The sequence below is a fragment of the Leptonychotes weddellii genome, chromosome 15, assembly GCF_054177405.1.
Source record: "Leptonychotes weddellii isolate Sample4059 chromosome 15, ASM5417740v2, whole genome shotgun sequence".
NCBI lineage: Eukaryota > Metazoa > Chordata > Mammalia > Carnivora > Phocidae > Leptonychotes > Leptonychotes weddellii.
The window spans coordinates 37981408-37996247 of NC_138383.1; the positions used below are offsets into that span (position 1 = coordinate 37981408).

Genomic DNA, 14840 nt, shown 5'->3' on the forward strand with positions numbered 1-14840 from the left:
TTATCACCTTATACTCCTTTAGGGTTGGTCATTATCAAAAAACAAAACAAAACAAAACAAAATAGCAAGTGTTGGTAAGGATGTGGAGAATTTGGAACCCCTTGCCTGGTTGGTGGGAATATAAAAATAGTGCAGCTGCTATAGGAAACAGTATGGAGCTTCCTCATTAGAAATAGAATTACCATATGATTCAGCAATCCTGCTTCTAACTACATATACAAAAGAATTGAAGCAGGATCTTAAAAAGATATTTGCACACCCATGTTCACTGCAGCATTATTTACAGTTGCCAAGAGACAACCTAAATGTCCACTGACACCTGGATAAAGAAAATGTGGTAGACATGTACAGTGGAATATTATTCTGCCCAAAAAGGGAAGAAACCACATCTGATAAAGGACTGTTATCTAAAATACATGAAGAACTCTTAATTAAAACTCAACAATAAAAAAAATAACCTGATTAAAAAGTGGGCCAGAGACCTTAACAGACACCTTACCAAGGAAGTTATACAGGTGGCAGGGGCGCCTGGGTGGCTCAGTCAGTTAAGCATCTGACTCCTGATTTTGGCTCAGGTCATGACCTCAGGGTTATGGGATTGAGCCCCACGTTGGGCTCTGCGCTCAGTGCAGAGTCTGCTTGTCCCTAGCCCTCTGCTCCTCCATCCACTTGATCTCTCTCTCTCTCAAATTAATAAATAAAATCTTTAAATAAAGAGTTATACAAGTGGCAAATAAACATGAAAAGGTATGGGGAGCCTGGATGGCTCAGTCAGTTAAGCATCTGCCTTCGGTTTAGGTTGTGATCCAGGGTCCTGAATGGAGCCCTGCATTGCATCGGGCTCCCTGCTCAGCAGGAAGTCTGCTTCTCCCTGTGCCCCTCCCCCCAGTCGTGCGGGCTCTCTCTCTGTCTCCAGTAAATCAATAAAGTTTTCAAAAAAGAAAGAAAAGATGCTCCACATTGCATGTCATCAGGGAAATGCAAATTAAAGCAACAAGTTACCACTTCCCGCCTACCAGAAGGGCCAAAATCCAGAACACTGACAACAAATGCTGACAAAGACATGAAGCAACAAGAACTCTCTTTCATTGGTGATAGGGGAAGGCAAAATGCTACAACCACTTTGGAAAACAGTTTGGTGGTTTCTTAAAAAACCGAACATACTCTTACTATATGATCCAGCAACTATGCTCCTTGGTATTTACCCAAAGGAGTTGAAAACTTACGTCCACACAAAGATCTGTATACAGATGTTTATAGTGCCTTAATTCATAATTGTCAAAACTTGGAAGCAACCAACGCATCCTTCAGTAGGTAAACAGGTAAAATAAACTGTGGTACATCCAGACAATGGCATATCATTCAGCACTAAAAAGAAAACTATCAAGTCATAAAAAGACATGGAGGAACTTTAAATGCCTATTACTAAATGAAAGAAACCAATCTGAAAAGGCTATATACTGTGAGATTCCAACTATATGACATTCTGGAAAAGGCCAAGCCATATGGAAATAGTAAAAAGATTAGTGGTTGCCGGGCGCCTGGGTGTCTCAGTTGGTTAAGCGGCTGCCTTCGGCTCAGGTCATGGTCCTGGAGTCCCGGGATCAAGTCCCACATCGGGCTCCCTGCTCAGCAGGGAGTCTGCTTCTCCCTCTGACCCTCCTCCCTCTCATGCTCTCTGTCTCTCAATCTCTCTCTCACAAATAAATAAAATCTTAAAAAATTAAAAAAAAAAAAGAAAAGATTAGTGGTTGCCAAAGGTTAGGGAGGGGGAGGGGTTAATAGGTGGGGCACAATGGATTTTTAGGGCAGTGAAACTACTCTATATGATACTGTAATGGTAGAAACATGTCACTATACATTTGTCAAAACCCATAGGATATACAATACCAAGAGTGAACCCTAATGTAATTTGTGGACTTTGGGTGGTAAGAACATGTCAATAATGTAGGTTCATCAGTTATAACAAATGTACCACTTTGGTGCAGATGTTGATAACAAGGGAGCCCATGCTTGTTTAGGGACAGGGGGTAAATGTACCCTCTCAATTTTGCTATGAACCTAAAATTGCCTTAAAAAATAAAGTCTATTAAAAAAATCAAGTGACAGGAATGATAAGGTAATAAGCTTTCTACAGAATGAGTATGTGGGCTTATATGGGTGTAGAAGTGGTGAAGGTAGTCGGCTGTGGAGGCTTACTCCCCTTTTTACTTCCCTCTTCCATTGAACACATTTTGAAAGGGTTTGTTGTGTCTCACCTTCTCCCCCTCTCCCATTTGTGTAACTGCACCACCCTATGTTTGGCCTTTCTTTTTTCTCTTGCCACCTTCTTGAAAAGGGAAATACAGTTAGACTAGTAGGCACTTAATAATGCTTTGGCATGAACATCCTTCACAACTTTAAGATCATGTGTACCTTTCATGCTCATGCTGTCAAAAATCTTAACCTCTCTCTCTGTATCCTACTTCTCACATAAAATGGGTGAAATAATACCTACCTTATACACTTGCTGTAAAGATTAAATGTTAATACTCTCAAAGCTCGTAGGACAGGTCTGGCATATGGCAAACACCCAAATGTAGAGCTGTTATCATTATTACTGTTGTTATTAACTGATGTGTTTGTGCTCTTCATAATTGTTCATCCTATCAGTCAAATACATTTCCTTTATGTATATTCCTTTTCAGTGTATATTCCTTTAACCTTCCTTCTTAGTCTGCTCTGTAATCCAAGAGCCTTCCCCAATTTCAAACAATGTTATGAAAAGAAAATTTATAGATGCAGAGATGGCTCATTTAATTTTTTTGGTCTTTCTGAGAGTAAACTTATTTTTTCCTTTATGTTACAGGTGGTATGCAAGATTACAATTATGTATGGGCCAACTGTTTTGAGATCACATTAGAGCTATCTTGTTGCAAGTACCCACCTGCTTCGCAGCTTCGACAAGAATGGGAGAACAATCGTGAGTCTTTGATCACATTGATTGAAAAGGTAAAAGTAGCTGACTGGAAGGTTGGGGAATAGAAATAGCGGATGATATAAGGGAGAAATTCAGTTGCATTGGAATAACAATCCTTAACAGTTCTCTTCCTCTGGAGGGCTTTCTCTGATTGTCTTAGAACATTATAGACTGAAATAATCAGCCAAACTTGTACTGTCAGGTTCTTACAATGTCATGTGATCATATTTGCTAGAGAGCCTTTGACCACTATATGAACCATGGACATCAGTTTAATTTAAATATCAGACAGGGTAATATATGATTGAATGTACCAGAAATTATTACTTAATGAGAAATTATTACTTGTTGAGAAAATTAGAAGTCTGGTTTGGAGGAGAGGGAATTTCAAAAGCATATTACTAGTCTACATGTCAGACACATATGACTTAAGTTTAAGAGTATTTTTTGTCTATATTTTATTTTCACTTGGAGCATAGGAAAATAGAGAAGCAACCTTTTTTTTTTTTTTTAGCAGTTCTAGCATCAGTGAAGAGAGGTTATGCAGTCTACTTTGATTCATGTTTTTTTAGGTTCACATTGGAGTTAAAGGATTTGTTAAAGATTCAGTAACGGGATCTGGTTTAGAGAACGCAACCATCTCAGTGGCTGGTATTAATCATAATATCATAACAGGCAGATTTGGTGATTTCCACAGATTACTTGTTCCTGGAACTTACAACATTACAGCTGTTTCAACTGGGTAAGAACTTAGAATCTAAAAATATCAAGCCTCTATTTATAGCTAAGACAGAAATACAGTCTAGGAGGGCGCCTGGGTGGCTCAGTTGGTTAAGCGACTGCCTTCGGCTCAGGTCATGATCCTGGAGTCCCGGGATCGAGTCCCGCATCGGGCTCCCTGCTCAGCGAGGAGCCTGCTTCTCCCTCTGACCCTCCCCCCTCTCATGTACTCTCTCTCATTCTCGCTCTCTCAAATAAATAAATAAAATCTTTAACAAAAAAAAAAAAAAAAAGAAATACAGTCTAGGAAATGTTATTTACTGTATCTGGCTTTTATTTTTCCTTGTATTCTGATTTTTCCCTTTTATAGTGAAAAAATAGTATTGTGGAGTCTTTTGTAACATAGTCTAACAGTATAACTGGATATGAAGCATAATTGTAAAATTGTGAGGAAGGACAGTTTCAAACGCTTAAAAAGATGGTCAGCTGTGTAAAGCATTGCCTCGAAGCTAATTGAGTACAGAGTAGAAGAAACTCGGAGCTCTGGGAAAGACATTTTAAAAAGTTGTCTTAACATCAGCTTTCTAATATATGAAATGAGTGGTTTCTCACCTCCCCGGACTCCTTTCTGGAAGCTCAGTTTGCTAAGGATTTAATTGAAAATGTTTCATTTAATTTTGAACTTTCCTATTTACGAAAGTAGTTGGAATGTAAGTTTGAAAAGGCACAGCAAAGAATTGGACGGTTTATCCCTTCTTTGAATATTGTAGCAATGGTTACAGTGGGTTAATGACCTCCATCTTTCATATTACTCTTTCCTTTGCATGTAATTTTTGGTAAGCATTCTAATGTGTGGAACTGAGATGAGGGTGAGAGAAATAGTTCTTTAAAGACTTAATCTGGTATTCTCTGAGATCATATCCTAAAAGTCTTGAATTTACCCATTTATCTTTATTTAGTTTGAGTTTTGATAGACCACTAAGTGTAAGAGTATGAAAAGGCTATTGTGCTTTTATAATGTTAAAGCATTGTGTGTTTGAATCTAACTCCAAGCCACCTACTTTTTCAAAAAAATTTTTTTCAGGTATATGCCACTGACAATTAATAATATAATAGTGAAAGAAGGACCAGCCACAAAGGTGAATTTTTCCCTTCGGCCAACCGTGGCTTCCGTAATCCCTGACACAACTGAGGTGGTAGTAACTGTTAGCACAGTTGCTCTGCTTAATAATCTTCCTGGAACACAATCCTTCCACCAGCCAATTCAGCCCAAGGACTTTCACCACCACCATTTCCCGGATATGGAAATCTTCTTGAGAAGGTTTGCCAATGAATATCCTAACATCACCCGGCTTTATTCATTAGGAAAATCAGTGGAGTCAAGAGAACTTTATGTAATGGAGATATCTGATAATCCAGGTGTCCATGAACCAGGTAATTAGCATGGTCTTATACAGAATTTCAGTAGTGCCTTTCAGAACTATGTACCATATTTCTGTGTTTCATCTAGAAAAGTCACCTTAAGTATGTATAACTGAAGCAAAGAAAATGTAACCAGGGGTGCCTGGGTGGCTCAGTCAGTTAAGCGTCTGCCTTCGGCTCAGGTCATGATCCCAGGGCCCTGGGATCCAGCCCTGCATCTGGCTCCCTGCTTGGCGGGAAGCCTGCTTCTCCCTCTCCCACTCCCCCTGCTTGTGTTCCTGCTCTCGCTATCTCCCTCTCTGTCAAATAAATAAATAAAATCTTTAAAAGAAAAAAAGAAATGTAACCAATCTTTTGCGAGAAAAAAAGGAAATCCATTTAATAATCCATATTAGGCACAGTATTTAATATACTGCATAGATTAGATTTTCTTCTGCTAATAGTATTTTTATTTTCATATTATGTGGCATGTGCATATCTGTGTATGTGTGTGTGTGTGTGTGTGTGTGTGCTTTGAGCCTCCTCAGACATATATATTGTAAGGAAGCTGCTTTATAAGATACTTTTTCCTGCTTCTTTTGCCAAAATATATCTTTTCTTAAATTTTTGGTTCAGGGTCTTACATGTTGGGGAAAAAATAGAGTCCATGCTAAAATAAAAAGGAAAAAAACTCTTCCATGTAATTATTTTGTTTACAGGTGAACCAGAATTTAAGTATATTGGAAATATGCATGGAAATGAAGTAGTTGGACGAGAACTGCTATTGAACCTCATTGAATACCTTTGTAAGAACTTTGGAACAGACCCTGAAGTGACAGATTTAGTTCGCAGCACTAGAATTCACCTTATGCCATCCATGAATCCTGATGGGTATGAAAAGGCCCAGGAAGGTAAAGAATAGCTGTCTATTAATGCTTAAACTTTTTGATTATCATATAGCGTGATTATTTGGGAGTAGAAGAGAATTTGAACTGGTTGTTTCCTTGGAATTTATAATTTTGTTCTTATATAATTGTTCTGGCTTTCGTATTCTTATAAGATTGGCTAGTTCATTCAACAGTTATGATATCAAGTTTATATTTAATGGAGTTCTCCACTTTGGTAATGGCTCTTATTTCCTAAAAAAATAATATAAGATTTTAATAAATTTTTCCATTCTAAAGAACTTAATTATTTGATTAATAATAAATTAACAAATAACTTAATAAAATACATTTAATTATTTTTTTTAAATTACTGTTACATAGTAATTTTGTTAAATTATTGTATTGGGAACACTATCTCATAGGTGAAAACTCAAACCAAATTTCTTTTGAAGCCGGTAACTCTAAATTGACTCCCAGTTGTGCTCCCCATGCATGCATATTATAAACCTGCTGAGTTATTGAGTACCATTTCTCTGCCTCCTCTGGGCCAGCCCACCTCTCCTGGGGCAATATAGTCAGCAGGGTCCAGGGCAACTTGCTTACAGGGGCCACTTTATGCGGAACGCTAGGAATGTGAGAATCTGTTTTTTCCCAAACTGTGGTTCCTTCCAGGCAATCATACCAGTGAGTAGAGTAGGTACCACCATATGAATATGCAACCACATGACTCTCACTGACTGAACACTGAGAGAATCACCTAATGAATGACCAGGTTAATCCATTTTTTATTATTCAGTTTACTTCGCTAAGGACCTTATTCTTTGTCAGCCTCACAAATCCCTTCACCTTCCTCTTTTGAGACCTTTCTGAGAGATAAAACTATTTACTACTAGTGAACCCTCCAGTAGGTGTTTCTCATTCACTTGCAAATTTTTCTCATCACTATGATTATAATAGGATTCCCGCTCCTTATTAAAAAGGAGTAAATTTAAATTCAACCCTTTCTTCATCAGGTTAAACTTCCAACTAAGTTCTTGACTGACTACCTTTTTGTGATTACTTTAATGTAAGCATATCACAATTTTCTTCTTTTCATTTGGTCTATTTCTTTACGATGTTTTAGTGATGTGTATATCAATACAATAGAACCTTCCTCTGATTAGCCATGTCCACTCAACATTGTGATCATGTCATTGTGTATGGATTATTGACAATTGAGCAGTACTTTTTTTTGAGCCAATACTCTAATATAATTTATACAGTTGGATTTTTTTCCCTTCAAAGTATGAACAGAGGGCAGAAATGAAAGGATAATGGTTTTACCTTTCTGTTCAAAAGATCTGGAAGAGATATACTTTTTTAATGTACAATACCAGAAAATGTGTGTTTTAATCATAATGTGATTAATCATAGTGAAGCCTGATGTGTTCACATTTACCTTTGAGTTAAGATAGCTGAAGTAGTATGTGTTGGATTAAAATGTAAATGAAACATGGCTAAAATTTAAATGCTTTATCATACAGGAGATTCAGTAAGTGTAATTGGCAGAAACAACAGCAACAATTTTGACCTGAACCGAAATTTCCCAGACCAGTTCTTTCAGATCACAGATCCTACCCAACCAGAAACTATTGCTGTAATGAGCTGGATGAAGTCCTATCCGTTTGTACTGTCAGCAAACCTGCATGGAGGTAATAGCAACTTGATATTCCAGTAATTATTTCTTGTTGAGAGCATTTGAAAATCCTGGTGGAATGTTATCTGTTTATAGTCTTAGGCTATCTTAAAATGGGTATCCTATTATCGCTTTTACAGCAGACAGTTATAAAGATCTTTTTCATTGCTTTTTAAGCCAATTTCCTGGCTATTTCCCCCCTTCCTCTCCCACTCTTCCCCTCCCCTATACTCCCTCCCCACTTTCTTCTCCCTCCCTCCCTCCCTCCCCCTATTTCTCTCTCCCCTTGTCCCTCTCTCCCTCCTCTCCCACCCCCCACACTTAGTTCTTCAAGTGTTTTATATTTATCCTTCACATGTGTTTTATGTTTATCCCTCTCACTGGGAATTTGGTAACATACTCTTTGTCATTCAGAAAAATTAAACACTAACAAACTGGAAATCTTTAGTCCTATTCTTCCCTAAGATTTAATACTCTTTTATGTAGGTTTATAAGACATTCTCTTATTTTTTTTCCTTACTATGAATTTAACTGCAGCACAATAGCCTCATTCTCTTGTGGTGTTTGGATTTATATACCTTCATATAATTCAGCAGGAGTTCAAGATTAAAAATCATCACAATGTCCAACTAGGGCTATATGAGTAAGAGTGAAGTGTAAATACCAAAGAGAACTGAAAAGATATGTCTACATGTAAACTTGTACATGAATATTCGTAGTAGCATTATTCATAATAACCTAAAAGTATAAACCCAAATATCCATCAACTCATGATTGGATAAATAAAATGTAGCATACTCATACAATTGACTATTATTCGACCGTGAAAAGCAATGAAGTCCTGATGCATTTTACAACATAAATGAACCTTGAAAATATGCTAAGTGGTAGAAGCCAGTCACCAAAAACCATATATGATTATATTTTATGAAATATTCAGAATAGGTAAATGCATAGAGATAGATAATAGATTTGTGGTTGCCTCAGGCTATGGTGAATAGTGGTGGGAGGAAATGGGAGTGACTACTAATGGGTATAGGGTTTTCTTTTGGCATGATGAAATGATCTATAATTAGATCTGGTTGTACAACCCTGTGAATGTACTAAACAACGTTGAATTATATACTTTAAATAGATGGATGTATGTTATGTGAATTACAGTTGACCCCTGAGCAACATGAGGGTTAAGGGGGCTAGCCCCTGTGCAGTTGAAAATCCATGTATAACTTTTGACTCCCCCCAAACTTAACTACTAAGAGCCCACTGTTGGCCAGAAGCCTTACCGATAACTCAACAGTTGATTAACACATAATATTTGTATGTTGTATATATTATATACTGTATTCTTAGAATAAAGCAAGCTTGAAAAAAGAAAATTTTATGTTACTAAGAAAATCATTTATAGAAATACATTTCTACATTTCTACAAAATCATTAAGAAATACATTTTAGTACTGTAGTGATAAAAATCTGCATGTAAGTGGATCCATGCAATTCAAGCCCCTGTTGTTCAGGGGTCAGCTGTTCATCCCAGTAAAGCTGTTTTTTAAAAGAAAGAGCACAAGGTATTAGCACCAGGGGTAAGGGAAGTAATTTAGCGTCAACATATGTTGGAATATCTAATAAAGTATCACAGTTGAGATTTGATGGCATTTAGATTAACCTGCCATTTATTTTATTTTATTTATTTTTTATTTATTCTTTTTACCTGCCACTTTAGAATGACAGTACACACTTATGATGTTTATAATACTAGTTACATTCCAATGAAAATAATTTACAGATTTACACATGTGGTATCAAACCTTGGCGTGGTGGGGGATACATCTTAGTCATGTGCACTTGTTTCTTTGCAGGACATATTTTGCTGTAAACTTCCCTTTTAGAACCACTTTTGCTGCATCCCAAAGATTTTGAACCATTGTGTTTTCATTTTCATTTGTTTCCATGCACTTTTTTATTTCTTCTTTTATTTTCTGATTGACCTATCCATTGTTTAGTAACATGCTGTTTAACCTCCATGTATTTGTGGTCTTTCCAGATTTTTTCTTGTGGTTAACTTCTAGTTTTATAGCATTGTGGTCAGAAAAGATGCATGGTATGACTTCGATCTTTTTAAATTTGTTGAGGCTTGCTTTGTGGCCCAATATGTGATCTATTCTGGAGAGTGTAAACGTGCACTTGGAAAGAATGTATATTCTGCTGTTTTAGGATGAATATATCTGTTAAATCCATCTGGTCCAGTGTGTCATTCAAAGCCATTGTTCCCTTGTTGATTTTCTGTTTAGATGATCTGTTCATTGATGTAAGTGGGGTGTTAAAGTCTCCAATTATTGTATTATTATCAATTATTTCCTTTATGTTTATTATTAACTGTTTTATGTATTTGAGTGCCCCCATATTGGGTACATAAATTTTTTTTAAAGATTTTATTTATTTGTCAGAGAGAGAGCATGCACAAGCAGGGGGAGCAGCAAGCAGAGGCAGAGGGAGAAGCAGGCTCCCTGCTGAGCAAGGAGCCCAACACGGGACTCAATCCCAGGACCCTGGGATCCTGACCTGAGCCAAAGGCAGATGCTTAACTGACTGAACCACCCAGGCATCCCTGGGTGCATAAATATTTACAATTGTTATATCTTCTTGTTGGATCATCCCCTTTATTACTGTATAGTGTCCTTCTTTGTCTCTTGTTACAGTGTTTGTTTTAAAGTCTATTTTGTCTGGTACAAGTATTGCTACTCTGGCTTTCTTTTGACTTCCATTTGCATGATAGATGTTTCTCCATTTCCCTCACTTTCAATCTGCAGCTGTCTTTAGGTCTAAAATGAGTCCCTTATAGGCAGCATATAGATGGATCTTGTTTTTTTTTCCATTCTGTCACTCTGTGTCTTTTGATTGGAGTGTTTAGTCCATTTATATTCAAAGTAATTATTGATAGGTATGTATTTATTGCCATTTGATTACTTGTTTTATGGTTGTTTCTGAAGATTTTCTCTTATCCTTTCTTGTCTCTCTTCCATGGTTTGCTGGTTTTCTTTAGTGATATATTCGGATTTCTTTCTCTTTATTCTTTGCAAATTTATTAGTGGTTTTTGATTTGTGGTTACCTAGATTTGTATATAACATCTTCTGCATATAGCAGTCTATATTAAGTTGATGGTTGTTTAAATTTGAACCCATTCTTTACTCCTCTCCTCCCTATGTTTTAGGTATATGGTGTCATATTTTACATTCTTTTATTTCATTAGTTCCTTGACTGATTTTTTTACGGGAATATTCATTTTTACTGCTTTTGTGTTAACTGCCTTCATACTGTCACTTTTTATCTCTCCTTTTTACTCAAAGAGTCCCCTTTCGTATTTCTTGTAGGGCTGCTTTACTGGTCATGAACTCCTTTCATTTTTTTGTTCGTGTGGGAAACTCTTTATCTCTCCTTCCATTCTGGATGATAGCCTTGCCGGATAGAGTATTCTTGGTCCCATTTAGCACTTTGAGTGTATCATGCCACTCCTCTCTGACTTAGAAGGTTTCTGCTGATAGCTTTATGGGGTTTCCTTTGTATGTAACTGTCTTTTGTCTTGCAGCTTTTAGTATTTTTTCTTTATCAGTATATTTTGCCATTTTAATTACAATATGTCTTGGTGTGGATCTACTTTTGTTGATTTTGTTGGGGGATCTCTGTGCCTCCTGGATCTGCATATTTGTTTCCTTCCCCAGATTAGGGCAGTTTTTAGCTGTTATTTCTTCAAATAAATTCTCTGCCCCCCTTTCTCACTTTTCTTCCTCTGGGACTCCTATAATATAAATGTTAATATGTTTGATGGAATCACTGAGTTCCCTAAGTCTAGACTCATTTTGCATAATTCTTTTCTTCTCTCTTTTGTTCAGACTTACTACTTTCTATTACTCTGTCTTCTAGGTCTGTTCATTCCATCAAACATTTCATTTATTGACCCCTTTAACTCTGCTGTTATTCTTTATGTCTGTGTTAATGGTCCCATTGATGTCCTCCACTCTTTTCTCAAGTCCAGTGAGTATCCTTATGATCATTGCTTTAAATTCTCTATTAGGCATGTTATTTATATCTGTTTTGCTTAGATCTCCAGCCATGGCCTTGTCCTGTTCTTTCATTTGGGACAAATTTCTCTGTCTTCTCATTTTATCTAAGTTTCTGTGCCTGTTTCTCTGTGTTAGGAAAGTCAGCTATATCTTCTATCTTGAGGATAATGGCCTTATGAAGAGGTCCTGTATTACCCTGCTCTGTGTAGCGTCCCCTCTTCCCCTAAAAGCCTGGTGCTTCTAGGAGTGTCTTCAGTGTGTTCTGTGTGTGCTCTCCTGTTTTGTCCTGGCTACTTTATCCTTCAGGCCAGTTGCCTGCAGAGGCTCTCTTTGCCTGTTATGGGCAGTGTTTGGTCCCTGGCCTGAATATGGTGAGTTTTAACTAAATATGCTCTGGTTTGCTTGTGAAAGGAGATCTGTTGCCACCACCACTGGAACTGAAGCCCTACAGAACTCCCAGTTCAGGAGATGCACTGTGGGCAGGGGTTGGGCCAGTCTTCTGGGGGAGGGGGCCCACCAGGTTGGGACTCAAGCAAGCGAGACTGGGAAGGGTGGTTCTTCCAGAGTATGGAGGTGGGAAGTTGGGGGTATGGTGTATAGGGCTTGGTGTAAACAAGTTAGGTATTGCATGTCAGCACTGCACTTGTTCCCACAGGTGGCCCTGTCCTTATGCTGAGGGATGGGGGAGGGAGATAGCTCTGGCCAGTTTCCTTGTTCCTGAAGGAGTATCTCCATGAATGCTGCCTCTCTGGGACACAGTCTGAGATGAGCAAGTAACCTCCCCATTGTGTGCCCCGGGTGGTCTTCAGATTGCTGCTTCCATGCTGTATGTCCATGGGCTGTTTCTCCTGCCTTCTCTTCAAGAGCAGCCCCAATGTCCTCTAAGCTCTCTCAGAGCCAAGCATGCTGGCCTTTAAAACTACAGGCTTTTTTTTTTTTTTAAGATTTTATTTATTTAGGGGCGCCTGGGTGGCTCAGTTGGTTAAGCGACTGCCTTTGGCTCAGGTCATGATCCTGGAATCCCGGGATCAAGTCCTGCATCGGGCTCCCTGCTCAGCAGGGAGTCTGCTTCTCCCTCTGATCCTACCCCCTCTCATGCTCTCTCTCTATCTCATTCTTTCTCTCAAATAAAACAATAAAATCTTTAAAAAAAAAAGATTTCATTTATTTATTTGACAGAGAGATAGCGAGAGCAAGAACACAAGCAGGGGGAGTGGGAGAGGGAGAAGCAGGCTTCCTGCCGGGCTGGGAGCCAGATGTGGGGCTTGATCCCAGGACCCTGGGATCATGACCTGAGCTGAAGGCAGATGCCCAATGACTGAGCCACCCAGGAGCCCCTAAACCTCCAGGCTTTAAGCCTCACTGGTTGCAAGGACTCATGGAAGTCAGGCCTTTTTGCTTTCCAAACCAGTTGCTGTGGGGATTTGCTTTCCCCTGTGCATCCCTCTGTCTCTCGCCCTTCTCTGCAGCCATGGTTCTCTTTCCACCCCAGTGGCCATGATCCATTTCTCTCCTAAACCGTGTCTCCACACTTCCTACCTTCTTCCATGTGGCCTCTTCTCTATGTTTAGTGGCCTCTTCTCTATGTTTAGTTGTGGAATTTGTTCTGCCAGTCTTCAGATCAATTTCTGGGGTATTTAGGATGATTTGATAGTTATCTAGCTGTATTCATGGGATGAGGTGAGCCTAGGGTCCTCCTATTCTACCGCCATCTACCTCTCCCTCTCCAAGACATATTTTGTTTTCTCATCATAAAATCTTTAAATGGGTTTTGAAATCTTAGCAAAGAAATTTAAAAGAGGATTTCTTTGGTGTCAACAATTTAGAAGGATTTTGAAAGACTATAGAGAAAAGTAAAATTTCTCCTTGTAAATTTTGATACTAATTTTTTTATTGAGGTGAAATTCATATAACATAAAATTAATCATGTTAAAGTGAACAATTCAGTGACATTTAGTACATTCACAATGTTGTGCAACCACCATCTCTATTTAGCTCCAAAACATTTTCATCTCCCCAAAAGGAAATTTCTTACCCATTAAACAGTTGCTCCCTATTTTCCCCTCCCCTCAAGCCCTGGTAGCAACCAGTCTGTGTTCTGTCCCTGTGGACTTGCCTGTTTTGGATATTTCATAGAAATGGAATCAGGCAATATGTGATCTTTTGTGTCTTCTTTCGCTTAGCATAATGTTTTCAAGTTCATTCATATTGTAGCATTTATTAATACTTCTTTCCTTTTTATGGCCAAATAATATTTCGTTGTATGTATATACCACAATTTATTTATCCATTTTTCCATTGAGGGACATTTGGGTTGTTTCCATTTGTTCACTATTATGAATTATATTGCTGTGAACAATGGTATAAAATATCTGAGTCTGTGCTTTCAGTTCTTTTGGGTAATTCCATGTTTAGTGCTTTCTAAAAAAATTTAATTCCAGTGTAATTAACATACAGTGTTATATTAGTTTCAGATGTACAATATAGTGATTCAACAATTCTGTATGTTACTCAGCGCTCATCATGATAAATACACTCTTAATCCCCTTCACCTATTTCCCCCTTCCCCCACCCACCTCCCCTCTGGTAATCCTTAGTTTATTCTCTATAGTTAAGAGTCTGTTTTCTGTCTGTCTCTTTTTTTCTTTGTTCATTTGTTTTGTTTCTTCATTTCCACATATGAGTGAAATAATATGTCATTTGTCTTTCTGTGACTGACTTATTTCATTTAGCCATATTTAGTTTTTGATGGAAATACCACCATATGATAATTGCATGTTTAGCTTTTTAAGGAACTGCCAAACTGGTTTCCACAGTTGCCATCCCATTTTACATCCCCAGCAATGTATGAAGGTTCCAGTTTTTCTTTATTTTTTAATTTTATTTTATTATGTTATGTTAATCACCATACATTACATCATTACTTTTTTTTTACTTTTATTTTTTTATTGTTATGTTAATCCCCATACATTACATCATTAGTTTTAGATGTAGTGTTCCATGATTCATTGTTTGTGCATAACGCCCAGTGCTCCATGCAGAATGTACCCTCCTCAATACCCATCACCAGGCTAACCCATCCTCCCACCGGCCTCCCCTCTAGAACCCTCAGTTTGTTTTTCAGAGTCCATCATCTCTA

At 37.9% G+C, this 14840-nt stretch overlaps 1 protein-coding gene across 1 annotated transcript in view; it reads left to right on the forward strand.

Annotated features, from left to right (window-relative positions):
- Positions 1-14840, forward strand: part of CPD (carboxypeptidase D) — a 75709-nt gene that overhangs the window by 27072 nt on the left and 33797 nt on the right. Inside the window, exons 3-7 of the mRNA XM_081805524.1 lie at positions 2849-2991; positions 3532-3701; positions 4764-5113; positions 5800-5991; positions 7491-7658. Coding sequence (XP_081661650.1) covers positions 2849-2991; positions 3532-3701; positions 4764-5113; positions 5800-5991; positions 7491-7658 — 1023 coding nt within the window. The remainder of the gene's footprint in view (positions 1-2848; positions 2992-3531; positions 3702-4763; positions 5114-5799; positions 5992-7490; positions 7659-14840) is intronic.